Consider the following 27,480-nt stretch of genomic DNA (forward strand, 5'->3'; position numbering starts at 1 on the left):
AATTAGGTGGCAGAACTGCTAAACTCCTATTTTATGCCTGCCTTCTTTCAAAATGAGAACAGTGCACAATTTCACCTCTGTGGTATAACTGGTCACAGTTGACAGCCAGACCTGATAACAAGTTGGTCACAAACTATCCAGCTATGCTAAATGGTTTCATCTTCAGAATATGGTCAATTGCATTCTAGGGTACCAAGAAATGCATTCTGGGGCAATTGCTGGTTCACTTGCATAGTCTTCTCTAACATCTTTGAGAAACTCTTGAGAAAGAGTGATGTGCCACATCACTACAGCTAAGCAAGTGTCCCAGACATTCTTCAAAAAGGGAAAAGGAAATTATCTGGAAACAACGGACCTGTCGAACTTTCTTTGATATCTAGGAAAATACTAGGACCGATTAATAAAGGACTCAGGTTGTAAGCATTTAAATAACAATGCAGTGATTAGCAAATGCAACAACATTTGTTTATTATGAATAAATCCTGCAAGATCAATCTTTTTTCCCCCTTCTCAAAGCCAGTTACTAATCACTAACACCTCAACCTGCAGGCCCCTGCAACTGTAGAAAATCTAATCCTGACTTTTGGAGATCAGATGTGGGTAGTGTGGGACTAAGTAGGGGTTATAGATGAAAGGAGAAGTTTAGTGGAAATCCTTTCTTATGTGAACAGAGGAGCAACTTAGCATCCAGTCCTGTAAAGCTACAGTTTAATGAGATCTTCAAGTAATTAGTAACAGAGAAGATGAAAATCATAACACAAATACTTGTACAGAAGAATCATGTATAAAAAGAAATGTGCAAGTCTGATACTAAAAATCAAATCAACAGAATGTTATTAGGAAAAAGCAATTATTTTATGGCCTCATGCACTCTCAGGTATCCTTTAGTTCACAAGTCTTTGTAAGCTTAGGCAAAGGGAAAACATATAATTTCATATATACAGATAGTTTACAATTCTTGACTGTTTTGTGCCAAAGCTATTAGTTTTACTGGTAAGTAATAGCCCTTTAAGTTGCACCCTTGCCCATGAACAAATGTCACGTTTAAATGACTAAGACACACAAGAAACATTGCTTGACAGCCTTTGGACCTGCAGCTAAATCCCTGGGTATTTAGGAGTTCTGTCAGAGATAAAGTTTCACGCTGCACAGGATTTCATTTATTTTCCAAACTGCATATCTGACATTATAGCATAAGGAATGAATTAACTGTTCTCTGGAGTTTATATTTAGCTAGACTCAGATATAACAATCTCAACTCAATAAACCATGGTTTAATTACACCAAGAATGACCTTTATGCCTCTGTGTTCCCCTTCCATGTGATCCCTCTCCTCTCATACCCTGACTTCAGTACTTTTAATATGTTTTGTTTAAACTAGTTTCCCATTACATTCAAACTGGAAAACTAATATTGGTCACTTACAAAAATATGGTACCAGAATCAGTTTGAATGCAACAAAAATTGGGGCTTAAACAACCCACAACGGAAGCAGTGAAGCTGGTACAAGACGCCAAAAGAAGAATGAGGGGAAGTATGTGAACACACTACTTAATTTTAGCCTAATAACCCATGGTTTATTTAGCCAAACCAGTTATATCTAGACTAGGCCTTAGAGGATACCATTGGTTAGAGTGAATATTAACCTTTTACCCCTTTTGTAATTTCCCTTTGTGTTTAATACAATCTGCATAGCAGGGGTGGTCTAAACACTGGATTGCACAAAGTTGGCTGATCTTACACTCCTCTTCACAGAACAAGCTTGCATCATCATAACTCACGAAGTAGTAGCTATAATATTTTTGGAACAATTTGCTGTGAGGTACACTGAACTTCTGTGCCATTTCATATAAGCTTTCTGGTGTTAAATCCTTAATCTCATAAGCTTTGGTCATAACATATTCAAGTTTCCAGACTGATTCATTTTTCATGTTGGCTTCTGTGAGGTTCAAGTAGAACTGCCAAAGATCCTAGGATTAAAACAAAACAAAATAAAACAAAGGGTGCACAATTGTGTCCCCTGCTTCATTAGGTTTCTAGAGTGATGTATTGATTAAGAAGCCGTCACTGCCTGTTATTCACAACTCAAAAGAAGGGTCATGCCCCACCACAAGACATGGCCTCATAAACCAGCTCAGTTTTGTTATATGCTAATACTTGGGGAAAGGATGGGAAGAAAGAGACAGACAGTATACTCATGGAGACTGCCTGCGTATAAGACAAACAATGTATCTCACCCACAGACAATGCACACCAGTATCCCACAATTGTGTTGAGCACTGCAAATATGGAACTGGGCATAGGATAGCTTCCTAAAAATCAAAACTTCAACTTATGAAGGAAATAAAAGAGAAATATATTTCAAACAGATTCTTAATCAGTGTAGCGCAATTTCAGAACCCCAGTAAATATTATAGAAACTACTGCACAAAATAAGAGAAAATTAATGGAAATTGGATCCATCTGCATTTTTTATATTGGTCACAGGGGTCAGTTTTTCTTGGTGCAGGACTTGGCTTGCACACTCACAGAATTTCACCTTTGTTTGCATGGAGAACACATATTCAAAAACCAAAGATGGATGGAGGCAACACTGAAGAAAATAGGGTCTGAAACTTAAGAATAGGCTTAGGATAGGAAGGGCCATACCCTACTGGTAGGAAGGAAATAGACAGGCTACAGTGGGTCACACTGTGAAAATGACAGAGTTGTTAGGGATATAATCTTAACTTTAACAGTAATGTTGAGACTTGCACAGAAGAGGAATCCCACCAAATCCCAATTGCCTTCTGCTTTTGTAGCATTGTGACCTGGAATTGCTGGGATACAACAAGACCAGGAAGTGTGGAGAGAGCTGAGGCAGACCAAATTATTTCGTACAGATTTCATCCATTCATTCACCAGGCTACGGGTTTGACAGGATGATGCTAATCATACTCACATGATTTTCCCATGATAGCTAGATTATTTTAATAATTATAAAACAATAGCAAAACTGCTTTTCTGAGCAAGGCGATCAAGCAGTGGTAGTGGCTGATGCTCTGAGCAGAGTTTGGAACTGAAATCATCTTGGCTGACCTAGTTTATCATCAGCTTTCTAGAGGAAGAAGGGAAGTCTTCCTGCTTATTCTTTTAAACCTCTCAATGGCATTCAATACTATTGATGCTCAAGTATGTCCATGCTACTTGAAACCAGCTGGACAAACTGAGACGATTTTGCAGAAGTTCTACTCTTATCCTGCAGCTGGGTCACTGGTGCTTTACCCCCTGGGATTGGTCCATGAGATACCAAAAGGTTCCATCTTGGCCCCAGTGTTTTTAACATCTTGATGCAGCTGCTAGGAAAGCTGTTCAGCAAGCTCGAGTGCTGTGTCACTCATCATGCAGCTGTGTTTTTCCTTTTCCAGCAAATATACAAGAAAAAATGGATTCCTTGAACTATTGCCCCAATGTATTTATGTGCTGGGGGAAGGCTAAAAAACAAGTTGATTCTAGGTACAAACATAGGATGTTGATGGGTCAGCTCAGAACTGGCAGAAAACCCGGCACACCTCAATGGTAAAGGTTTTTTAGAGCCTTGGGGTGGCCCAGGATACCTCTGCAATACTTAATCCTCTGCCGGTGCTGCTGGTCAGGAGCGCTACTTTGCCTGCCTAGGCTGAGGAAGTGGCTTCTGCCACTTCTTCCAGACAGAGTTTCTAGGGGCTCAGTCATCATGTTTAGTAACATCCCATTTGAACTACTGCAGTGCACTCTCCAGTTGGCTGCCTTTGAAGAAGCAGCAGTCAGTGAAAAATGCTTAACTTCAGAAAAACACAGGGGTGGGGATAGATTGTTCTGTGTCTCACTGAACTGCACTGCCTTCATGTTTACCTTCAGGCCCAGTTCACAAAGTGGGGATCCTGGCTACTCTGAATGCTCTAGGCTGAACTCAAAGGATTAAAGGCATCTTATACAGGGCGGGAGAGACATGGAGACTAAGGTGGTATCCGTGCTCCTCTCACTCTGCACCTCAGATGGGATGGAAGGAGGCTGAGGTGCTGCTAGGATACCCTCTTGCAACGTCAAAGAAGCAGGTGATACACTTCTTTTTAAGCTGGGCTCCAGCAGGACAAGGATTTAAGTATGCATGCCAGCTATGAGGATGCATCAGTTTGCTGATCTTGAAGCTGGGATTGCCCAAAGTCCTATGGCTGGCTAGACACTGTCAAGAGGCCACAGGATTACACTGCCAATGTAAAGCAGGTAGCTTAAGAGAACACTGTCCAGCAATGAACAAAGTGGGTCCAAATTTAAAACATTTTTTCTGTGTTTATAATACTTTATAAACATTTATAATACTTGCAATCGGGGAAGGGCAGAGTAGGATGGGAATGTGCACGTACATGCATAGGTGTAAGTAGAGTGGAGACAACTAATAAAGGGCTAAAAATGCTATGAAAATTAGAAGGCAGGTAAAGATTCAAAAGGTGTAGATTTTTTCGACCATCTTTTACATACTCAGCGATTGTCTTCAGTTCGTTTTGTATAAATTACAGACTAACAAACAACTACAGAAATATGGGAAATTAGTATATTGAAGCAGGGAAGGTGGCATGTTGCACATTCTGCCTTTTCTACTTCTACCACTCACAGGGAAAGTAATGTCACAAGTAAAACCAATATGTTTAATTTTTACTTACCAGGAGATTATATGAAAAAGGATCATATTGATATAGCCTCACTCCAGGATTGTTTGAATCTTCCACAAATAAATGCTTCACTGGTGTCACAGCAGGCACCACGAACACAGAATTTATTGGCTTCCCTGAATAATTAAAGATGACAGGGAATGGAGAGCTTGAGTAAGTGAAGGTATCTAAATCTACCTTTATCTTTATTACACTGGGACCTGCCCTTTCACTAGCATATTATTGAAAACCTTTGTGCAATAACTCTAATTGTAAGACCCATACGGCAATTTTATGTTCCAGCTAGCAAAGTTATGTCAAGGAAAAAACAATAATTTGGACCAGTATGTAAAAATGTAAACTAATTTTATTTAGTTTTTGACCTTCTTCAAAGAAATGTGCAGTATTTACCCAGAAGTAAGTCCCACTGTATTCAATGGGGCTTGCTCCCTAGTGAGTGCATTTAGGACTCCAGGTTGATTAAACATGGATGGGATTATCTTGTACACCTGTGAGCCATCAATATCTATATATTTGGAATATATAATATTTGTAACAGTGGTAAGCTTCTTTAAAACATAACCAAACTGCTTAAGAATTTACATCACTAATTAGGTTAATCAAATTTCTACTTATGAAATGCAAGTTTCTAAACATATTGACTAGCTTCCCAAGCTTTTGGTTGCAATCCTGCTCACACTTTCTTTCCCAGAGAAATCAGAGGCTTATTTCCATGTAAACGTGCACAGAATTTCACTACACACTGATTTACTGTATTACTAATAAACCAAACTAAAGAGTTCATCAATCACCAATTAATCAACAAGCAAACCGAGACAGTGGATTTTCTTCTGCCTGTACCAAATATTATAAAAGGGTAAGAAAGAACTTATTGTTGGTATATCCAACCAGCTTTTCTGTGCAAAATTATTATGCTTTTCCTTTCAATAATATAACCTACAGACAACTGAAACAGAATGTTGTTAGTTCTAATCACTATCTCAAATCTAGATATTCTAAAATACAGGCACTAAACTAACCTACTTCTGAAGTAAGTTTGGTATATTAGTAGGGGTTTTATCCAACTAAAAAGATATTTAAGTATCTGCTTTTCAAATGTTTGATTAAATATGGACCAGAATGTTAACAGAGTGTCTCACTGAGATAATGCATGTGTAAGATAAATTATGTTTTATTAATAAAACTAAGCTGTCTCTCACTGTTAGAAGGAAAGACTGGGGGTTTCCCCCCCCCTTTTACAGCAACATATGAAAACCAAAGCAACTTTAAAGAGATAAATGATGTGTACCTTCATCGGTTTAACATTAGAATTTAGAAATTAGTCAACTTAAATTTAAGTCAATTAATTTCTAAAGCAATTAAAATGTGCAGACTTACTTGTTCTAAGAGGAGTTATTATGAAATTTGATGAAGGCGTACTTTTTTCGCCTAGCAAAGAACAGTGGCTTTTGTTTATTAAATCATGGATTATTTTAAGACAAACTCTCCTGTTCATTCAAGAGCCTCAGAGAAAGACAGCCCCATAGAATGTAAGCATTCTAACTTCATTACTGAAGAAAAGCCAAACTCTAACAATAGACAAACTCTAAAAACCTAGTCCTAGAACTTGGAGCACCAGCACAAGTACTTTGAGGCTGAAAAGCTATACACACTTAAGTGAAAGTAAGTCCTATTATATTCAATAAGATTTATTTCTGAATCAATATGTATAGGATACATGTGAAGTTGTTTAAAATTCAACACTATATAAAATCCTAAATACTGTTACTTATTTCACATTTTGTGAAATCTCATCTAATCCAGGTCTTTCCAAAGCTTTCAACAGCTTTCCTGGTTATCTTACAAATAAAATTTATTTGTGAATTCCCTTGTCTATGAGTGGTGACAGATCAGGAGAAATGAACAGGGTGCTTGTCAGCCACCCAAAGGCATTCATGGATGAGCAGGGATTTGGAACTGGATTATTTAAGATAGCTGCTTATTCTGTGACTGTAAGTTTGTCTTGTTAACAACTGGGAGCAGATGGGGTAGCAGGAAGTATAGCAATAAAAAGGGGAAGAATAACGTTATCTATTATTGCTCTAACCCCTTCTCTATGAAATTTATGTATTCCATTACATACTTTGACATTATTTTATGGTTTTTGGATTTTAATGGATTTAATGCATAGCAGCATTTAAATAGATTTTAAAGTGTTTTCAGGTGAAACAATTGTAGAAGGCAGTGTATAATCTTAAAAGCTGAATGCTGTCTCATTTCCAACACCAGGTAAGATGTAGGCTCAAAGGCTTTGTTTCCCCTTTCTCTGCCCTGTCGTAATTATCTTGAAACAGCAGGAAACCCAGTACAGAGGCACAGAAATGATGCAGGGAGCACTCAGAACATCTGAGTGTGTCAAGCCAGATTAAGAACATTCCTTCTGACACATTGAAGGGGTCTGCAAAATCAAGGAAGGAAAATAAGCGACAGTACTTCTTTTCCCTGTCCCATGAAAGCTGGTCATGTGCTGCCTTATTTCTGTAATTGCCCTCATCAGGCACAGGTTGCTGTGCTGCCTGAACCAGGAAAGGGCAGGTGCTGGAAGCTTTACCAGATTCAGACAATTCAGCAACCTACACCTGGCAAGGGAAACTATGGGCATGAGGAGAAACATGACCAGCCCGTGCAGGGCCAAGGAAAGAAAGAAACCACCATGGCTTCTTTTTGTTTCTCCAGTCATGCAAACCTAGCCACTTTTCTGGTTCACATAAGATGACAGTCTGTGGTGGGTAACTGACCACAAGGAGTTCTCACATTCTCCAAGCCTAGATTCCTTCCCATAGAGGGGTTTATTTCTGTCAGGATGGTTTATTTTTGGCAACATGCTCCTCTGACACTGCATGGCTTGTTGTAGGGGTTGTTCAGTCCACAATGGATTGTTACGTCATCAGAACCCAGAAGAATTATTCTATCATAGGTTATGGGAACTGGCTAGTAAGCCACTCAGCAAGCACAAAATCCCCTGCCCCAACCCACCACTGTTCTGTGTGATCTCACTGTTGACCCCTCCAGTGTCAGCTCACCATGGATGCCCAAGTAGCACTTTGGAGCAGCACTACTGTTTGTCACCTTTAAAAAATAAAAATCAGAAACATGGCCCCAGAAAACTGCACAAATGTGTCGATAATAATAATTATAGTGCAGTATACTGTAGTGGTTTAAACTGCTGTGCTGCTGGGCTGGCTGATCGAAAGCTCGCCTGTTCGAATCTGCACAACGGGGTGAGTTCCTGTTGCTCTGGATATAAATCTAACAAACGAACAGATATCTCTCAGGGAGTGGGTTGTTTTTGTTTTAAACCTGTCAGAGAACCCAGAGCTTGGCTTTTGGGTGCTATAAGCAATGTAATTTATGAAATTAAATGGCAAAGCCTAACAAATAATTATTATGGGTTGCATAAGCAAGCACACTGCTTATGCAGCTTAAGCATATGAACTAGCATACCTTTTTCAATAGAATAGCAATTGGAAGAATACCTAACATACCATATCAGTACAAATTTTAAAATAACTGGGAAACATTTTCACTTAATATGATTAGTTAGTCCTTTACTTTTGCCCATCCATTCATAAAACATTTTTAAAATCACAAAATGGTTAATTTGTATTAACAGTTGTTAATCTTTCACAACAGCATTCAAAGTAGAATTATCAGCAGTTTTTGCATTGGTTGTCATTTTTGTATTTTAATTTTATCAGTTTATCAGATTTATCAGTTTATCAGATTAAGAAACTGTAAGGATGCATCATAAACCTACAACAAAAGTGGGAATTTTTTTACCTTTTGCATACTATACCCCACCCAGATTTATCAATTTCAATTGTTTGAACATTCTTGAGAATTAGTTTACCCCATTAGGTACTTTTAAGAATATGGCCTAAATTACAAAGGGATGGTAATCCCTTAATGATTAAACTAAGAACAAATTAAAAGTTTTAGTTATGCTAGATCATTTATAACAATCTGAAACCCGAAATTATACAGTGTGATTTTTACGCAACAAAATGGACACTTGTTGAAAACAATTACATTATCATCTGAGTATCTGCAAATCCCCAATCATTTTCCTGTTGTTTTAAACGGTGAAGCCACCCAAGAAACTCATCTTCCATAAACATCATTACCCCTTTTATCCAGAAGAACCATAACGCTGTCTCTGTGAGTATGTCCAAAAAACTGTCCAGCAATTACACTGCTGTGCCTGCGAAAAATGTGTATCAGCCTCTCATTGTAGTGTTTCCTCATGGCTGGAGTACTTCGTGCAAAAGGCAGATAGCCTACTGGCACATGTCCTATCACATACACCTAGGGGAGCAGAATATAAGCATCACAAAAGTCTTTTTTATGTTCAGTCAAGTATTGTAGGTACTTAGTAGCAGTGCTTTTTTTGTCATAGAACGCACCAGAACAGCGTTCCAGCACCTTTTTTTCAACAGATTTTCCAAATTTTAAAAGTAACTTTTGAAAATTTGATGTTTGGTCCATGTGGATTTGGATCGCCCTGTCGAGCGTAGCAGGTCAGCGGCAAAATCATTAAAATGGTGCATGCGGGCTGCTTGTGTGTCGAATCTGATGCATGCGTACTTTGTCCGCGCTGGTTGTGATGGTGCTGCTCGGCTTGTGATTGGTCGTGTGGTCGCGCGCTGAGTGCTTACTGCAGGCAGTTACCGTTAGGTTTCGTTACACAACTGATGTGTGTGGGTGTGTGTACAGTGATTGACTAAGCGCGAAAGGTAAATAATTTCATGAGTTCTGGCACCTTTTTTCTTACAAAAAAAGTACTGCTTAGTAGCTTATTGATTTAGAGAAAAATTGTTTGTAACCTCTGTCATTCAGGTTGCTTTCTGTATGGAGAACACTAGTACAACTTCTTGATTTCTGTTCAGAATGAAAACGTATGAAATGCAGGTTTACGTTTATTTGATGGGTTGTCATTATGTCCAAAACCTGTACTATGGCTTAATTTGGCATTGTTAATCATGAAGAATTCAGAGTCCACCAACTAACAACAAGCTATGTGTTTTTTTCATTTAAACCACAGTGCAGGGTTTGCATGTAACAGCGAATGGCTCAACAACAATCCATACTCAATCCATACTATGGGTTGGCATTATGTGTGATTCATGTCTTATTCTGCCGGATTTAAACTCAAGTACTGCCTCCACCCCATTCTTAAATAGGAAGACTTTGCAGTTATCTGAAAAAGGGATTAACCTGGAAGACAAAATATGGTTTTGGTGCATTAACTGTATCCATGATATGGGGGAAGTCCTGAGAGTATAAACACATGGCACAGGTTTGCTTATCTGGATCATCAGATACAGCACTGGATGCTCAAGGAATAGAGTCCATCTTCTAAGCTCTCACCAAAGGAAGCTAGCTACTGCTATCTTTCTTTAAATAAACAGTTAGGTTTTTTCAAGCTGTTAGGTACAAAATCATCACCATAATCCCTACCTTTTCCTTGTTCTGATGTGCTGCCTCCAACACATGTTCCAACCATTCAAACTGGTTTGCTGGATCAGTCATATTCTCAGTCACATGGTTGGGTGAATAGTATAAGACTGTATTTAAACTGATTATCCTAAGAGGTTGAGCAGTCAAGTTGGACCGAAATGTTTGTGTATAAAAGCCACCTATAAGGAAGAAGACAAGATACATGTCTTCAGTTCTCATCGTTTTTTTCCTGGAGAAATCAATGGATATCAATAAGGCTTCTTCAGAATCTGAATAAATTACAGGGACTCATTATAGAACATTATTAAGTTATCCTTTCTGTGGTAAAATCTGATATGCATATTCATGTTGGGTAGCAATGTGATACTAAGCTGCCTTCCATGTCAATTAAAGCTTAGTAAAGCTTCTAAAGCTAAGAGCTTCCTTGACCAGGATGCTGACATCCATGGCCCATATGGAATACCATTTGACTTTCCTGGGGCTTTCAGATCCACATAAAAGGAAGCTATTTCTATATCAAGTCTACTACGGATAGTCAAACCAATTTTCTCTTAAATAAGGGAGAAAACAGCAGGTTTGTTTTAGTCCATCTCCTAGTCATGAGGGTCTTTCTCCACATGTGCCACTCCTTTGATTGGTGAAATATGCACAACTTTTCTCCTCGCTCAAGTGAATAAAACTGGAACATAGTGTATTCTTTTGCCACTCTGGTTACCTCATTTCTGTTGACCATCTGAAGATGCTGTGGTAAAACAACCCAGGTGACTTCTACACTGATTTCACCTCCAAGGGTTTAAGCACAGACTAGCAAGCTTTTCCTCTTTCTTCTATTGTATGCTTGTTTATAAATACCAATTCTGCTTTTATTATTTATTCATTTATTTATTAAATCTCTATCCTGCCCCATTAGCCATATGGCTCCCTGAGCAGGTTACAGCAGCAAAATACAAAATAAAATACCATTTACTATATCTTTGTATCTCTTACTATATTCCTTTCAATCTGGGGCAGAGATTGGAGAATAAGGTTCTGACAAACCAACAGCAGCTGTTCTTCCCAACTGTCCAGCCCATTGGATTTATTGGTGTCTGTCCACTTGAGCCTAACGGGATATAAGAAGAAACCAAGCTGCCTTGACCGAGCAACAAAGGGATTCTAGCTGGTCTCTACATCTCCTGACAGATAATTGTCTTGGAGCTCAGGATTTTCTTCCCTGGTTAGAGTTAGAGGTGGCGGTTTCATGAAGCTAGCAGACAGACACGTATGCAACTGGCCAACTTCACAAAAATGTTGTGGCACTGCAGGATTCTTCAAGATGTTGCACAGATACAATTTAATCAGAAGAATGAATGAGGGGTATAGCAAAGTAATGGATAATAATTTGTTGAACTTCAGCATTTTGGAGTTTGCACATTTTTTTTTTATTATTTACTGGCCAAAAACACATGAGCTAAGGTTTGATTAGCTTTTAATTTGCAAATGAAGGATAAACCAAAGGAAGAACTAATTTTCATTTCCTTCAGATTCACACTGGCCTAAACTGCCTCTGAATGTTATCATTTGAATACTTATATAACACTAAATAAATAATTGACTCTTTTTGACTGCTTTGAAAAAGGGAAGTTGACATCTTGCGTTAGACTTTCTTGTTTCTCGAAATAATTTACATAACAGAGTTTAAACAATTCCAGGAAATAACCACACTAACCATCAAAGACACACCAAATATTCAAAATCATGGGGGTTTTCCATCAATAATTATTGTACTTAGTTCATCAGTAGCACATTTAGGCTTCCAGTTCCAATAGTGCTTCGAAGTAAGGAACATTTTCCCCTTACAACACCCCCACCCCCAAGTTTAGGAATATTACTGAGCTAATTTAATCTATATCTAGCATAACAAATTGAAATTGAGAAATCTATTAAATCCATGCTCTTTTAAAGTTCATTGTACCTTTTCTTAAGGTGCTGACAGCTTCATCAGTGAGCCAAGGTTTCCAGAAATCTGCTACAGCATTGTAAACTTCACTGTCTGATACAGGCAGCTGATCCTTTAAATACAGACATCTCCTTAAATCTGTACTTCAGATACAACCACTAAGATGTAAAGTGGTGCCGTATGACATACAGCGGCATATTTAATAGATACAATATAATATGCAATATACCTAATCCGTGCTTAGCTAGTGATTTGGAATTGAAGAGCCAGTGTTTCAAATCAATGAAATCTAATAATGAATATTTAACACTAAAGATGGATAGAATGTTTGAGTACTTTTGACCCCATCCATGAGTCCCTGGGGGGGAAAATGCTAACATGTGGATTGAAGAGTTGCAGATTTAGTTCTGCTGTATAGAGGAACAGGATCTTGCAATCGCAGGCCTAAATCCCATAGTAAGGGTAAGTGCAGACCAAAGAAAGCAAGAGAAAAACAGATTTTCTTCCTTCCAAATAAAATGAGAGATCTGCTTCTCAAAATGCTAAGAAATTACATTCATAAAAATCATTGCATATTATTGCTATAAATTTCATTCATAAAATTATTGTAATTTTTTGCTATATTGAAAAAGGGTGTATACTCTCTTCCGAGTTAGTTACAAAAACGCACGTACAAAGTTTTTTTCCCCCCAGAAGCAACCAATTAGATGCTTGCCCTATCCATTGGCTTGTAGGGATCCTAGCTCTTTCAGCAAGGGCCTTATGTGTGAAGCTGTTTTAACTGCAATCAATACTATAAATGGATCCTCTCTTCAAAAACTCAATGGCGCCACAATAAAAACGCTTTTGTGTAGTAGTCTTCCATGTATCAATATATAAACTGCTGGTGGCACAATGCTCAATTCCATTTCCCCTACCTGCATTCTCAATAGCTCAATTGATTCCACGTCTAAGGATTCTACTACCTAATTGTGTTCCATGTGTATACGAAGCATTCTCCCATAATCACAGGTAAATGGGATGGTTAAAGGAAACAGCTCCAAATGTATGCTTTATTTGTATGCTCAAAAAGCTGTAAGTGTCCTTGATGCAGTTTACAAGGGATGATGAACAAACACAGGCTTCAGAAAAGGTGGCTAGCATGTGATGCCACCTGGTGAAAATATCAAAACATGAAAACGAGCCAAAAGCAGCATACAAATGTGTCTGGCTCTCTGTCCAAAGTTTACAGGATCTGAATTCTGTATACTTTTAGGGTCAGGCAAATTGGTCCACAGGGAGGCACTTCAATGGATTACACCAGTGGTTTTGAACTGCCAGTCTGCACACCAGAGATTTCCTGCTGGTCCATGAAAAAGCCATGAGGAGCTGCTGCAGAGGGGCGGCATATAAGAGCAGCAACTGAAGCTCAGTTCCCACTCTTCCTGCTCGTTCAGGGTTGCTGCCTTCGCCAGGAGAACTGGTCCACGCCAGCTCTTTCCCTCCTCCTGCTACAATCTGCTCAGTCCCCCTGGCGATGGCAGCAGCCCTGAGCCAGCAGGAAGAGCAGGTTGAGTGTGGGTTGCTGCCCCTATATGCATCTGAGAAAACCGCCGCCGCCGCCACTGCCCCCCCCCCCACAGCATGCCGTGCAAGTGGCCCCAGCTGCCCAGTTCTGGTCCTGCGCCACCTGACAAGGCAAGCAGCACGGCCATCTTCCAGGTGTGCCTGCTGATCGTAGCTCCTTGTCAGGTGGTGCAAGACCGGAGTCAGGCAGCTTGGGACCACTTGCACAGTTCACTGAGGGGGCGGCAGCGGCAGCCTCAGAGCTGCATATATGGGCAGTGACTCGTGCTCAGCCCGCTCTTCCTGCTCACTCAGCGCTGCTGCCTTCACCAGGGGAACCCAGCTGATCCTAGCAGGAGGTAGGAAAGAGCTGTGGTGTTACTCTGATGTCCAAACATAAATGCAATCATTGTCACAGGTTTGGATATCACTGGAAAAGAATATCCATCTCTAAACGACAGAGCTATTAAATTGTTACTTGCATTTTCTAATACGTATTTGTGTGAAAAGAGTTTTTCAGCCCTGTCACTGATAAAAACCAAACTGAGAAACAGAATGGCAGTGTTTCGTCTCTCAGGAACAACACTGCAGCCACGACTATCAAGTATTCTTGAAAAGAAGCAACAGTAGATTTCACATTAGTCTTCTCTGAATTAAATATTGCTCTCTAAAAATTTCAGTTGTATTTGATTACATTTAATTTCAATATTTTATTCTTTTATTAGAATTTTTATTGCCCAGTTTCTGGTTATTTTAGAGAATTATCATTTTTGGTATCATATTTAAAAACTAATACACAAAATACTATATTTATGCTTTTTATTTTTTCCTCAGCGGTTCTTGAAAAAAATGTCCTATTTTTGCCAGTCCCCAGCTGTAAAATGGTTGAAACCCACTGGCTTACACCACCAGATATGAACAATTAATATGCCAGTGTTAAAGATCTTGGATGGAATCCAAGCTGGAATCCAAAATCTACAGAATTTAAAATATAAATTTACTTTTCCATTGAGCAATTTTATTACCAAATATGATTTTATTTGATGAGTAAAATAACATAATACAGAAAAGTTTCTATCAAAAACCAATTCTAAGCTTCAAAAAGAATCTTACACAATAGGTTTAGATAGTTTTGTGTGCCATAAAGATAATGCATTGTCACAAAAGGTTCATATTTCTTCTGTTCGAAGGCTTAAGAATAAAGCCCACTTTCAAAGGCAACCCTCCCCAGTCTCCCAATTAGTGAAACAGGAGATTTTAGCAAGTGTTTGTCAGTTTATTCTGTGCACATGCAGAGTGTCTTGCTTTATGAGGCTGCTTTTTTTTTTTTTTTTTGTACCTCTGCACAGGGAACACCCCAGTTCTATAAACAGTTGAATTCATTTTGGGACAACAAGACTTCAGAGTTAAACAAAGACGGGAGCATTCAGCTATAATCCTAAGTCTTAATGGGACTTACTTCCAAGTAGACATGCATAGGATTGCACTGTTAGTCTCTTTTTATTACACTTACAATTGTTTAAAGGTAGATAATATCCAACTAAATTGTGCTTGAACACAGAACCCCCAGCAACACAGAGCTTCTCCTCACAACACAATTTCTTTATATTACTTGTGTATAAAAACTGCATGAAATAAAAACCAGAATAGTCACCACTGACTATTCTTTGATTCTAAAAGAATATTTGATCCTTTATGTGCTTTCAGCAAGTTTAAACATCTGTTTTACAATGGATAATTGCACAGATCATTGTTTCAGAAAACACAAAACACAGACATGCATTTGACACCTGCTAAAGTATGTATGCAATTTTCCTACAAAAAAATAATACATAGGTGCAATGTAGTCTTGATAACTTAATTACAAGGTCAGCTGCATGGTGACATGTTTGGGCATTTGCTACGGAGCAAAGACTACAAAGAGGTCACCTGCCCCTACAGTGCTTCCATTCTCTTTGACTTTCTTGGGTACCTCACATAGACGCAATGTGAAAATTCTCCTTTCTGTTCCAGGTTAGAGAATCAAGTGAGGATATCCTGAAGTCCAAGGGCTGTCCCAGATCCTGTGCTTACACTGTTTGGTTCATAATCAAGCAGTCAAAGTGTTTGTCAAGCAGTCAAAATATTTGAATACCGGCATTTTGTTTCAGGACAACAAAACACAAAACAAGAAAGCTATACTTCATTTATTAGAATGTAAAAACATGTACATTTTAAAAGAGCAGATTATTAAATCCTAGCTATAACACTATGAAAAGTTCAGGTTACTGTGCACCCTTACTTAGGATTAGGTTTCACTGAATTCAGTAGGACTTATAAGTGTACAAGCAAAGCATCAGGCTACCAAATGTTCAATCTTTTGAGAATTTTGTCTTACCTGTGGCCAGTAGTCATGATTCCCCAATGCAGGGAAAACTTGCAGATCTGGAAAGAAGCTTTTTATGGTAGAAGTCATGTTACCAATAATATCAATAACAATTTTCGTGGAGAGTTCTTTTACTGGAACATGAGGAGGACTGTCTCTAAGAAAAAGAAAAAAATACAGCTTGATTTTCTAACAAATCAAACATTGCTTTCAATGCAATATTTTAGCAGTCCTGCCATATTTCATATTGAAAGTGATCAAAGTTATAATTGGGTTGGGTGGAGGATGGAATTAGCATGAAATGTTTTCATGCATTACATAGATTGTTTTATGGCTGGTCACCGAATTCAAAAGAAGAAAAGAACCTTTCAAGACAATTGACGACTATCAATCTCTAGCATCCAACCTACAGCAAGCAATGTTCCTAACCCATTATCCCCTCCCAGGGTTTGCAGAGATGGAAAGGACTAGTACAAGGAAGTATATAGCAGTTTCTATGAACCAGCTTAATCATCCTATGTTCCAACAAGCAGAATCTCATACGGTTTCCATCTTGCCTAGCATACCTCCCCACCATCTGCCTCTGCTGTAAACCCCAGAGACAAGTTAAACAACAGCTCCCACTCCATTCTCCACCCACTCAGCAGTGAAGGAGAAACCACTTGAGAACATGAGGGCACTTCAGAAGGGGACACAGAAAAGACCATTCATCTCATGTGTAATTTCACTGTTCCTGCAACTACGAGAAAATTGCAAGCTCGCGTGTCCAGGTCATCATCTGATTAGCTGCCATGTAAACACCATTTCCTAATGGCTGAATGTCATGTACCTTCCACATGTCAGAACTCACAGGCACACACTAAACAGGTTTAACAAATGTGCATGATTTCTCCTGAGAGAAATCCAAGAAGTTGTCCTGTGAAAAAGTATAACTCCCTTTTAGTGAATTCTCAATACCTTGAAAAGTGAAAATCTCCACAATACCTTGGAAGAAGTAAGGTGCATTCAGAAGTTATCTCCCAGGGTTTCAGAAGACAAACCCAAACAGAATGTGCAAATTTGTCCTTAAAAGTTTGTGCCACAAACAAACATGCTGTGGTTTTTCATATATTTACTAGAACCTTTAAAGTAGTTTTATATCTACAGTGGTGTCTTCCTTACTTACCCTGTCCATATCATGAAGGATGCCTTTTGACCAGAATCTTTCATGTACTTGAGAGCTGATAAAATAAGCTGATATGGCGAGTCACACATAAAATCCCCAAATGGGCCAGGGTTGGAGACATTTGCTCCTTTGGAAGAGGCACAAACTTTAGTGCGATTGGTTGTGATGTGGTAGGTGGGGTCCAAGTGTAAATCAGAGATATGCCAGAACTGACCTGTTTTTAGTGAGGAAACAAACACACACACACACACACACACACATTAAATGTATATTTTCCTAGAAAAAAGTAAAAGCTACTCCTTTTCAATAATCCTAAAATTATATTAAGGGTCACTGGTCCTGGTCAATGCCTGAAATGCATTTAGTCATTAGCCCAGAAAACTTGGCCTCAGTAAGAACAAGTTCTAAATTACCGTATTTTTCCTTGTATAAGACGATGCTTCACTGCACCTTTAATACCTCTGTGATAAGCAAAAATTGAAGATGTATTGTTACCTCTAATCTGGCAAAAGTACAGTCCAAAAACCCCCAGATGATATGGTCCAGAATGCTACCAATTCAGACTATAAGCTTATATCACTGAATGATCCTCCACACTGATAGATAAATAAAATCCCAAACATGGAAGAGTAGTGAAGTGTTATTGTTAAAAATGGAACCTGTAGCACAGCATCCCAGCAATCCCTCTCACAAAGTATGAATGTAACATATATTGAGATAAGAATTCATTGTATTTCATGAAAATGTTTTTCATTATAAGCTGCATATGCTAATTCTAAATTTAGAAGGACTAGCTACATATGCTATAAACCAGCTTTAAGTACAGAATGTGTTTTTGGAATGGGGACACAAGAACATGTCACAGGTGGACTAAAGCAATCCTTCCAAGCAAAACCTTCATGATTCAGGAGATTTGGTGCTTCTAAAGTCAGCTGTAAACCAGGCTGTGTTAAGAAAAAGCCATTTTAGTGTACTGTACAAAAGCGGTGCTGAGAAATCTTGGAAAATAGGGGAAGTGTCAGAGAACTGAAGATGAGCTGATGTTGGTCCCCATTTACAAAAACAAAAGGGGGGAAGAAGATGAACCTGAGAACTATAGCCCAGTCAGTCTAAAATCAATCCCTGGGAAAAAAACTGGAGCAAATTATTTAAAAAATCTGTTTGCAAGCAGCTTAAAGAAAATGCAGTGATGGACAGAAGCCAACACAGCTTTCTTAAGAATAAATCATGCCAAGCTAACCTAATCTCATTTTTGACTGGGTAACCACCCAAATGGACAGCAGAAATACCATGGGCATGATTTACCTAGACTTCAGCAAAGCATTCGACAAAGAGGCTCATGACATCCTGTTAAACAAACTAGCAAAAAGTAGCCTCGACAGGACTACTATTAGGTGGATCGCAACTGGTTACAAAATCAGTCACAGCGAGTGATCAATGGTACCTTCTCAAGCTGGAGCAATGAGTGGGGTGCTACAGGGCTCATTCCTGGGACCAATAACATCTTTATTAATGATCTAGGGAACTACAGTAAAAGGAACAATAATTAATTTTGCAGACAACACAAAACTGGCCAGAATAGCTAACAGCCTGGAAGACAAGAAGAAGATCCAGGATGATCTAGACAAGCTAGAATGCTGGGCAGAAAGCCACAGGGTAAAATTCAACAAGCACAAATGCCTTGTTCTCCACTTTAGGGAAAAATGCATTGATAGAAGATGGGAAATACTTCGCTCAACAGAACTGAAAAGGAAAAAGACCTTGGAGTTGTGGACCACAAGCTAAATATGAGCGAGCAATCCAATGCAGCCGCCAAAAGGTCAAACACTATTTTGGGATGCATAAATGGAAGCATCACTTCCAGAGCAAGAGATGTACAAGTTCTCCTTTGCTCTGCACTAGCCAGATCTCTCACCTGGAATACTGTGTTCAGTTCTGGGCACCCAGGTTTAAAAAAAGATGCAGAAGAAATAGAAAGAGTTCAGAGGAAGGCAACAAAGATGACCCAGGGTATGGAAACTAAGCCCTATGATGAGAAGCTGAGAGAGCTGGGCAGGTTCAGCCTTAAAGAGAGAACACTACAACACTACAAGGGGTTATGGTAGCACAGGTATCTCAAAAGCTGTCACAAAGGAGGAGGAAAAAGTATCTTCTCACGTATCCCTGAGTATAGGACATGGAACAACGAATTTAAACTGCAGCATACCAGATTCAGGCTAGACACCAGGAAAAACTTCCTATCTATCAGAGCAAAACAACAGTGAAGTCAGTTGCCCACAGAGGTCATGGGCTTTCCCACACTAGAAACATTCAAGGCGAAACTGGGCAGTCATCTGAGTGGGATAGTGTGACTTGGCATCCTGCACCATCAGGGGGTTGGACCCAATGGTCTCCTTGGTCCCTTCCAACTCTACTATTCTATGAAGCTATGGACCTAGGAGCTATGACTAGGACCTGAGTTCCTATTTAAGTCAAGGTACAGTGTTTAAGATAAAGTACTGGAGCTAATGTGAAATTAGAATGTTATAAATAGCAAGGTTTTAACATGGCAGAGAGATCCTGGGAGAATGAAAAGCCTACCAAACATGATTACCTAAGCTCTGCCAGCCATGCCTACCAGACAGGTAACATACGTAAGATCTTAATGATATCTGCTTATGTTACGACTTGCCAGACAGGTAACATAAGATCTTAATTATATCAGTGACTGAGAGGAGTAAGACTTCAATGTTAACAAGTAATATGCTAGCCACTATTTCTACTGTGCTTCTAATCAACCTAATTTGTGGGGTATTTAGTGATGTGTTTCACTTGTTCTATCATTGCAAAGTTATGTTATTCTGTAGATTTAAGCAATAAACATAGATTTTCTGGTACTACTTTGTGTTGTCTGGCTTGAGGGGCACTTCAGGGACTATAACCTGTAAATTCATCTTTGAAGCCCAAAGACACTCAGCTGAGATTTATAAAACTGTCTATAAAGCCACTGTTTTCTCTCCCTCAGTCAGGTGAGTCATAGGCACACCTGTTCAAAAAAGAGAAACAAGCTAGTCAGAAGCTGTGGGAATGTTTTATACATCTCAGCCCCACCCCATAATAGGAGTGCTATTCAGAGCTCTAGCCGGGTTATAGAAGGGGCTTTTGTAGAGCTGTTCAGAGCAGATTTTGAGGTGGCTAGGGGACAGCATCAAAAGAATGGAAGAGGAAAAGGACACTTTCCTTCTTCCCCAGACTTTCTCCTGCCAAGCTATGGGATTAGAGAACTGCCTACATTTTTTCAATGATCTAATGGGAAGGGGGAAATATGTTTTGACTGATGGACAAGGTATCCCCCCCAGTCCTAATTTCCTCCTCCAGTCTACTTTCCACTCCTCTGAGCTATCAATTCCAATCTCCCCCACCTTTTTTCTCTGCTGATACAGGAGCATTCTATGTGTAGACTCATGTATATCTTATGCAGGCAACAGCTTGCTCACCTGTAAAGCTAAAGTAGCACATTTATAAACCCCATATCCCAGTATGCATAACTGCCACTTAGACCTTTGCATATCTGGCAAGAATGCCTGAAAAGGATGCTTGTAAGCCTTGCTAGGCTTCCCGATCACAAATGTCTGGAACTGAATTCAGTCAAGCACACTTACAAGCTCTTATGGAACTTGTAGCATTCACTATATTGGCTAGATGCTGGGAGTTTCAATGCAACATCTGGACTGCCATCTTCCCCACTCCTGCTCTATGCTGACCTTAGCATCCAATGTATAAAAATCTTTCACACAGTGTGGGACACAGGGGAGCAGGGCCCCCCTGAGGGTGACCTGAACAAAATATCCTGCATCATCCTGGTGCAGCCTCTGGTAAGCTTTGCAGGCAAGCTGCAGCAATGGTGAGCAGTACTCAGGCCATCACTGAAAAGAAAAGCACCTGCTGAACTGGCTGCTGTAATCGCCATCCTCATTTCCCAAGAAAGCCAACACAGAGGAATCCAAGGCATTTGGAGGAAATCAAGATGATGATATACTCACCATCTTGTCTAAGTATGGTAACTGCTGGAGGTGTAATGCTTCTCTTACTCATATATTTTGGCCATGTCCAATACCTGACTCTTTTGGGAGGAGGTCATAATACAGATAAACTTAGTATTGGACTGCTCTTTCATATTTACTGATGTGCATGCTTTCTTAAATTTACCTGTTGCTTGGAATGTAGCACAGAAACTACATAGATGGGTTTTTGTGGCCTTTTGACAGCTAAAAGACTAACATTACAACACTAGACAGATAACACTCACCTGCTAGAAATAATGGATTGAGGGCCTAATGACACTTTCAACATTTGAAAGGGTAGTATTTAGATGCCAACTGTGAGTGGACACACACACACTGATAGCTGTGTTTTCATACATACACAGAGACCCATAAACATATGTGCAGGTTTTGTAATGGTTGATTTCAAGTTATGTAAGAAAAGTGCATTTATTTTCTTATCGTTTTGTTTTGTTGAAATGTACAATAAACTTTTTTTTTAAAGATGGCAGTTACTTCATCTTCACCTAAGTGCTTCTGTTTCACTGCACAGAGTGTTTCTATAGCACATGTTTTACAAATCTCAAAACAAAGGGATGCTGGTCTTTGTGATCAGCCATCTCAAGCCTGGCATTCGTACTATCCATTGCTGACGGTTTACATCTGGCCTGTCATCTCCTGTCCAAGGTGATGGAATCCAGAAACAGTTTTACCACCTCATTTTCATGGGTCAACTAGCCCTTCATCTGTATTATTGATATTATTTTTATTTATACTCTACCTATTCTCAGTACTATACCAACTCCACTGGCTTCCAGTTGAAGTCCAAGCCCAATTTAAGGTGCTGATTTTGACCTATAAAGCCCTGAATGGCTTGGGACTGGGATAACTGAAAGAACACCTCCTTCCTTATACACCCTCACACCCCTCAAGATCTGCGGGAGAGGCCCTGCTCCAGGAACCTCCCTGAAAGAGGTAAAAAGGACATCTACCCAGAGCAGGGCCTTCTCTGCGGTGGCACCAATTGTGGAATGCGCTCCCCAGAGAGGTTTGTCTGGTGCCGAGTTTATACTCCTTACGGTGCCAGGTCAAAACCTTTTTATTTAATCATTATTTTAAAAATTAGCATTTTAACATTTTTACAGTCACTTTTGATTTAATTTTTTTACTGGTAATATGTTATTTATTATATATATAGACATGGATCATTTTATTGTATTTGATTTTAAAGACTGTAAGCTGTCCTGAGATGCCATGCATAAGGGATGGCATATAAAAGTTTGAAATAAATAAATACTGGGACTCAAGGCAGCTTACAACACTAAAAACTTATTTAATTAAATCATTAACAGAAATATGCAAACTATTAAAAAAGAAATATGCAAACTATTAAAATGTAACAGAATTTTTTGTTGTGTAGCTATGACAGGCCCAGAAACTCCAGTACTTATTTATTTATATTTATTTCATTTCTATACCGCTCCACAGTTATGAACACCATGGAAAAATAGATTTTGCCTCAAAATAATAGAGATCAAGGATATGCAATGAAAAGACAGTAGGGTCAGGAAAGATAGTCCAGTGTACATCTTCACATAATAATTAAGGGCACAATCCTATGCAGGTTTAGACAGAAAAAAGTATATGAGATTATGCCCTTAACAAACTTATGGAATGTGCAACTGTGTAGTCAGGCAATGGCTAAATGTTTAAAATGCTCTTAGGAAGGATTAGATACAAAACTATGCAAATTATTCATAATAATAATCAAAGCACCTATGAATTATAACTGTTCATTTAAATGTACAGTTACACTATTCTCAGATAACACTGAATTCATCAAGAGTACTTCAACAGCCACTGCTGAAGGCAAAATGTTAAGATCTCATCCACCATGTATGACATCCCTGTCATATGCAAAGCCTGTTGATGAATGCCATCACTCAACACAGACATCAGATTAACTATGTGTTCTGCAGCCAAAGATGGAGAAGCTCTATACAGTCAGTAAAAGCTAGACCAGGAGTTGACTGTGGCTCAGATCATGAGCTGCTTGTTGCAAAATTTAGGCTTAAATTGCAGAAAGTAGGGAAAAGCACTAGGCCACTCAGGTGTGATCTAAATCATATCCCTGATGAATATACAGTGGAGGTGACAAAAAGATTTAAGGAATTAGATCTGACAGAGTGCCTGAAGAACTATGGATGGAAGATCGCAACAAGAGGCAGCAACTAAACCATCCCAAAGAAAAAGAAATGCAAGAAAGCAAAATGGCTGTCTGAAGAAGCTTTACAAATAGCTGAGGAAAGAAGGGAAGTGAAAGCCAAGGGAGAAAGAGAAAGATTCACCCAAGTGAATGCAGAATTCCAAAGGATAGCTAGAAGAGATAAGAATGGCTTCTTAAATGAACAATGTAAAGAAACAGAAGAAAACAACAGAACAGGGAAGACTAGAGATCTCTTCAAGAAAATTGGACCTATGTTTCATGCAAAGATGGGTATGATAAAGGACAAAAATCACCGGAACCTAACAAAGGCAGAAGAGATTAAGAAGAGGTGGCAAGATTACGCAGAGGAACTACACAAGAAAGAGCTTAACGTCCCTGATAACCAAGCCATACATCCTGGAATGTGAAGCCAAATGGGCCTTAGGAAGTCTGAGCAACAACAAAGCTAGTGAAGGCGACAGTATTCCAGCTGAGCTATTCAAAATCCTAAAAAACAATGCAGTAAAAGTGCCACACTCAATATGCCAGCAAATCTGGAAAATTCAACATTGTGCACAGGATTGGAAAAGGTCAGTTTAAATTCTGATTCCAAAGAAGGGCAATGCCAAGAAACTACTGCACCATTGCACTCATTTCACATGCTAGCGAAGTTATGTGCAAAATCCTACCAGCTAGGCTCCAGCAGTATGTGGACCGAGAACTACCAGAAATACAGGCAGGATTTCGAAGAGGCAGAGGAACTAGAGATCAAATTGTCAACATACACTGGATCATGAAGAAAGCTAGGGAGTTCCAGAAAAACATCTACTTCTGCTTCATTGACTATGCCAAAGCCTTTGATTGTGCAGATCACAACAAATTGTGGCAAGTTCTTAAAGAGACTGGAGTACCAGACAAGCTTATTTGTCTCTTGAGAAACCTATCAAGAAGCAACAGTGAGAACTGGACATGGAACCACTGATTGGTTCAAAATTGAAAAGGAGTTCAGCAAGGCTGTATACTGTCGCCCTGCCTATTTAACTTATATGCAGAGCACATCATGAGAAAGACCAGGTTAGATGAATCACCAGTTGGAATTAAGATTGCTGGGAGAAATATCAACAACCTCAGATATGCAAATGATACCACTCTAATGGCAGAAACTGAAGAGGAACTAAAGAGCCTCTTGATGCAGGTGAAGGAGGAGAGTGCAAAAGTTGGCTTGAAACTGAACATTAAGAAAACTAAGATCATGGCATCCGGTCCTCTCACTTCCTGGCAAATAGATGGGGAAGAAATGGATGTTGTGACAGATTTTATTTTCCTGGGCTCCAAGATCACCGCAGAAAGGGACTGCAGCCAAGAAATTAAAAGTTGCTTGCTCCTGGGGAGGAAAGCTATGGCAAACCTAGACAGCATACTAAAAAGCAGAGACCTCATGCTATCGGCAAAAGTTCGTATAGTCAAGGCTATGGTTTTCCCAGTTGCAATGTATGGCTGTGAAAGGTGGACCAATAAGGAAGGCTGAGCGTCAAAGAATTGAGGCCTTTGAATTTTGGTGCTGCAGAAGACTCCTGCAAGTCCCTTGGACTGCAAGGCGATCAAACCAGTCAGTCCTAGAGATCAACCCTGACTGCTCTTTAGAAGGCCAGATACTGAAGAAGAAATTCAAATACTTTGGCCACCTAATGAGGAGGGTCTCATTGGAGAAGGCCCTAATGCTGGGAACAATTGATGGCAAAAGAAGGGGATGGCAGATGATGATGTGGCTAGATGGTGTCACTGAAGCAGTCAGTGTGAGCTTAAGTGGACTCTGGGGGATGGTGGAGGACAGGAAGGCCTGAAGGAGTGCTGTCCATGGGGTTGCGATGGGTTGGACGTGACTTTGCAACGAGCAAGCAAGCAATGGGACAAGGACTGGTGTTACAAATGCTCACACAGCTAAACTTCTTTAGGAAAGTGTTGATAACTATCCTGCTTGATGTTTTTTCACCATATAGGCATAATCCCCTATCTTGGTTCCAGTAAAATTAGGCTTGTACAGTTGGTGAGATTTACACACCTCTCATCTGCACTGTGTGAAAGCCTTTCCTTTCGATTTTCAAATACCAGCTGCATGTAACTTTCACTTTCAAATTGCAACTGAGAAGGGCACTTGCTGCAACGCCTGAAGTCATGCTCAGACTTAAACTGGGTATGGGAACTGCAATCCCATACCCAGTTCCATAGTAAAAAGCCCCACTTAAATCAATTGAATTTTACGTTGAAGTCAAACTATGTAATCACATGCATCTTTCAGCATAATGTTTGCCATCCTTTTAGGTGCATGAAAGATCTATAATGTACAAACACTCATATGTACAAGTAGATGGGAGATTAATGGAACTAAGAGAAGGTTGTGCCGTTTCTACGCAGTGCTCCAATACATGACAACAGGAGAGCACAGCCTACGAGGGGCTAAATTGCGCTGCACTGCAGGGTATAGGGAATTCCTCCCAGCCGGCAGGCTGGCGCTCCCGCCTTGCGGTTTCTACGGCAATTCTCCCCCACGTTCGGGGAGGCTGTTTTAGCCTGGGCCGCCTACGGCGCGCCAGGCCGTCCGCCCGTGTCCTCCTCGCGTCTCCTCGCCAACTGGGGCGGCCCCTCGACCTACTTTTGTTTTGTGCTCCCTCTCTCTTTTTGGGCGGGAAGGGGGAGACGTGGTTTCTCTCGCCTCGCTCTTGGCAACCGACGCCTTCGCGCGCCCAGCCTCTGGGCCCGGGATTCACGCAGCGCGCGGCAAGAGCCACACTCACCCGCAGTCGGCGCCAGCTCGCCACGTTCGCGGGCCGGGGCCGCGCTGGCGGGGTCCCGGAGCAGCTCGTCGCCCAGCAGCAGCAGCCGCAGCAGCAGCAGCCGCCCCCACGGCCCGAGGGCGAGGGCGCGAGCGGCCCGCGGCCTTCCCATGCTCAGCTTAGCCGCACCTCGGTCCTCCTGGGCGAAGTTCTCTCATGTGACTCACAAAGTGGACGGGGGAATTCGCAAAGCGGCTTCCCTCCCCCCCTCCCGCAAGCGAGGGGTGCGCTGCTGGAGCCCCGATACCGTCCTTCTCCCCTTAGATTACCGCGGGGAGTCCAGAGTGCAGGAACGTCTCTTTGCAATCAGGAGACGCGACTGGGCGGTTGCTCCTTATTGTGGTTGTTTCGCCATTCCGAACTTGGAGGAACTTGGAAGCGAGCCAAGGCATCATAAATCAGCAAGCAGAAAAGCTCAGGAAGTGGCGCCGCATGTATTCGGACTAAGAAAGGCACATTCCGCGCAATCCCGTGGGATTCCGTGAGGGGCAGAAACTCAACAGGTAGAGTTTCTCCCCCTACTGGCTTTCAATTGCTGCCAGCCTTTTCAAAGGAAAAGTTCCACCTGCTGCTTTTCTACCTGCGTGGCAGCTGTTTTAAGAACGGAATTCTGCTAGTGGGGAATGAACATGCAATTTCACCTTCATGATCTAAGTTGATTAATTCGGAATAACTTCTGATTACCTTTTGTGTGCTGATTAATTTGAATCCGAGCATTTCTCCTACTTCCAGATAGTGAAGAAAATGTTAGTTGCCTGCTTTGGGCATAGGGTCAGCAACACTGGAGTTTCACAACAGGACAGCCATTCATGAGTGACAGGCCACAGTGCCAAAGCAGTACCTATGATGGGTTGTCAGGTTGTCTGAACTTGGGCAGCCTTCTGGGCCACTTGGCAAGAGCAGTGAAATCCCCTAGCTGTTATTGCCAAGCTCACCTGGGCAAGCCACCCCACGCAAACAGCACTTTGTAGGGATTGGTATTGGCTGGATGTTTCCCACTGTGATCATGAACACTTTTTGCTCACCATCCTTGTTTAGTCCTTAACCTTTGTTTTCTCCTTCCAGAGACTGTGATCTCCAGCTGGACAGCCACTGTATGTGACATCCATTTTTGAAACCTTTCAGAATGCCCAAAGAGCACATTGGAGGGGCTGTCAATGGTTGGCAGACACGTAAATAATATTATGCCCACAATATGCCCAATTGTTTTCACTAAA

General features: G+C 40.4%; 1 protein-coding gene across 2 annotated transcripts; it reads right to left on the reverse strand.

The window, feature by feature from the left end:
* Positions 1–691: 691 nt before the first annotated feature.
* SMPDL3A (sphingomyelin phosphodiesterase acid like 3A) lies at positions 692–26,617 on the reverse strand. 2 transcript variants are annotated; one of them, XM_044425494.1, is made up of 8 exons: positions 26,533–26,617; positions 17,202–17,415; positions 16,049–16,193; positions 12,142–12,238; positions 10,188–10,366; positions 8,855–9,035; positions 4,683–4,807; positions 692–1,970 (listed from the first exon to the last, which is right to left on the reverse strand). In XM_044425494.1, exons 2-8 carry the CDS (start codon positions 17,288–17,290, stop codon positions 1,650–1,652), a joined length of 1,137 nt encoding a protein of 378 aa, XP_044281429.1. In that variant the 5' UTR covers positions 17,291–17,415; positions 26,533–26,617; the 3' UTR covers positions 692–1,649. The 2 variants fall into 2 exon arrangements, with proteins under 2 accessions (XP_044281429.1, XP_044281422.1); XM_044425487.1 differs by having other exon boundaries at positions 26,225–26,609.
* Positions 26,618–27,480: the final 863 nt, after the last annotated feature.

This window comes from Varanus komodoensis, unplaced genomic scaffold (assembly GCF_004798865.1).
Source record: "Varanus komodoensis strain SLA01 unplaced genomic scaffold, ASM479886v1 scaffold1, whole genome shotgun sequence".
Taxonomy (NCBI): Eukaryota; Metazoa; Chordata; class Lepidosauria; order Squamata; family Varanidae; genus Varanus; species Varanus komodoensis.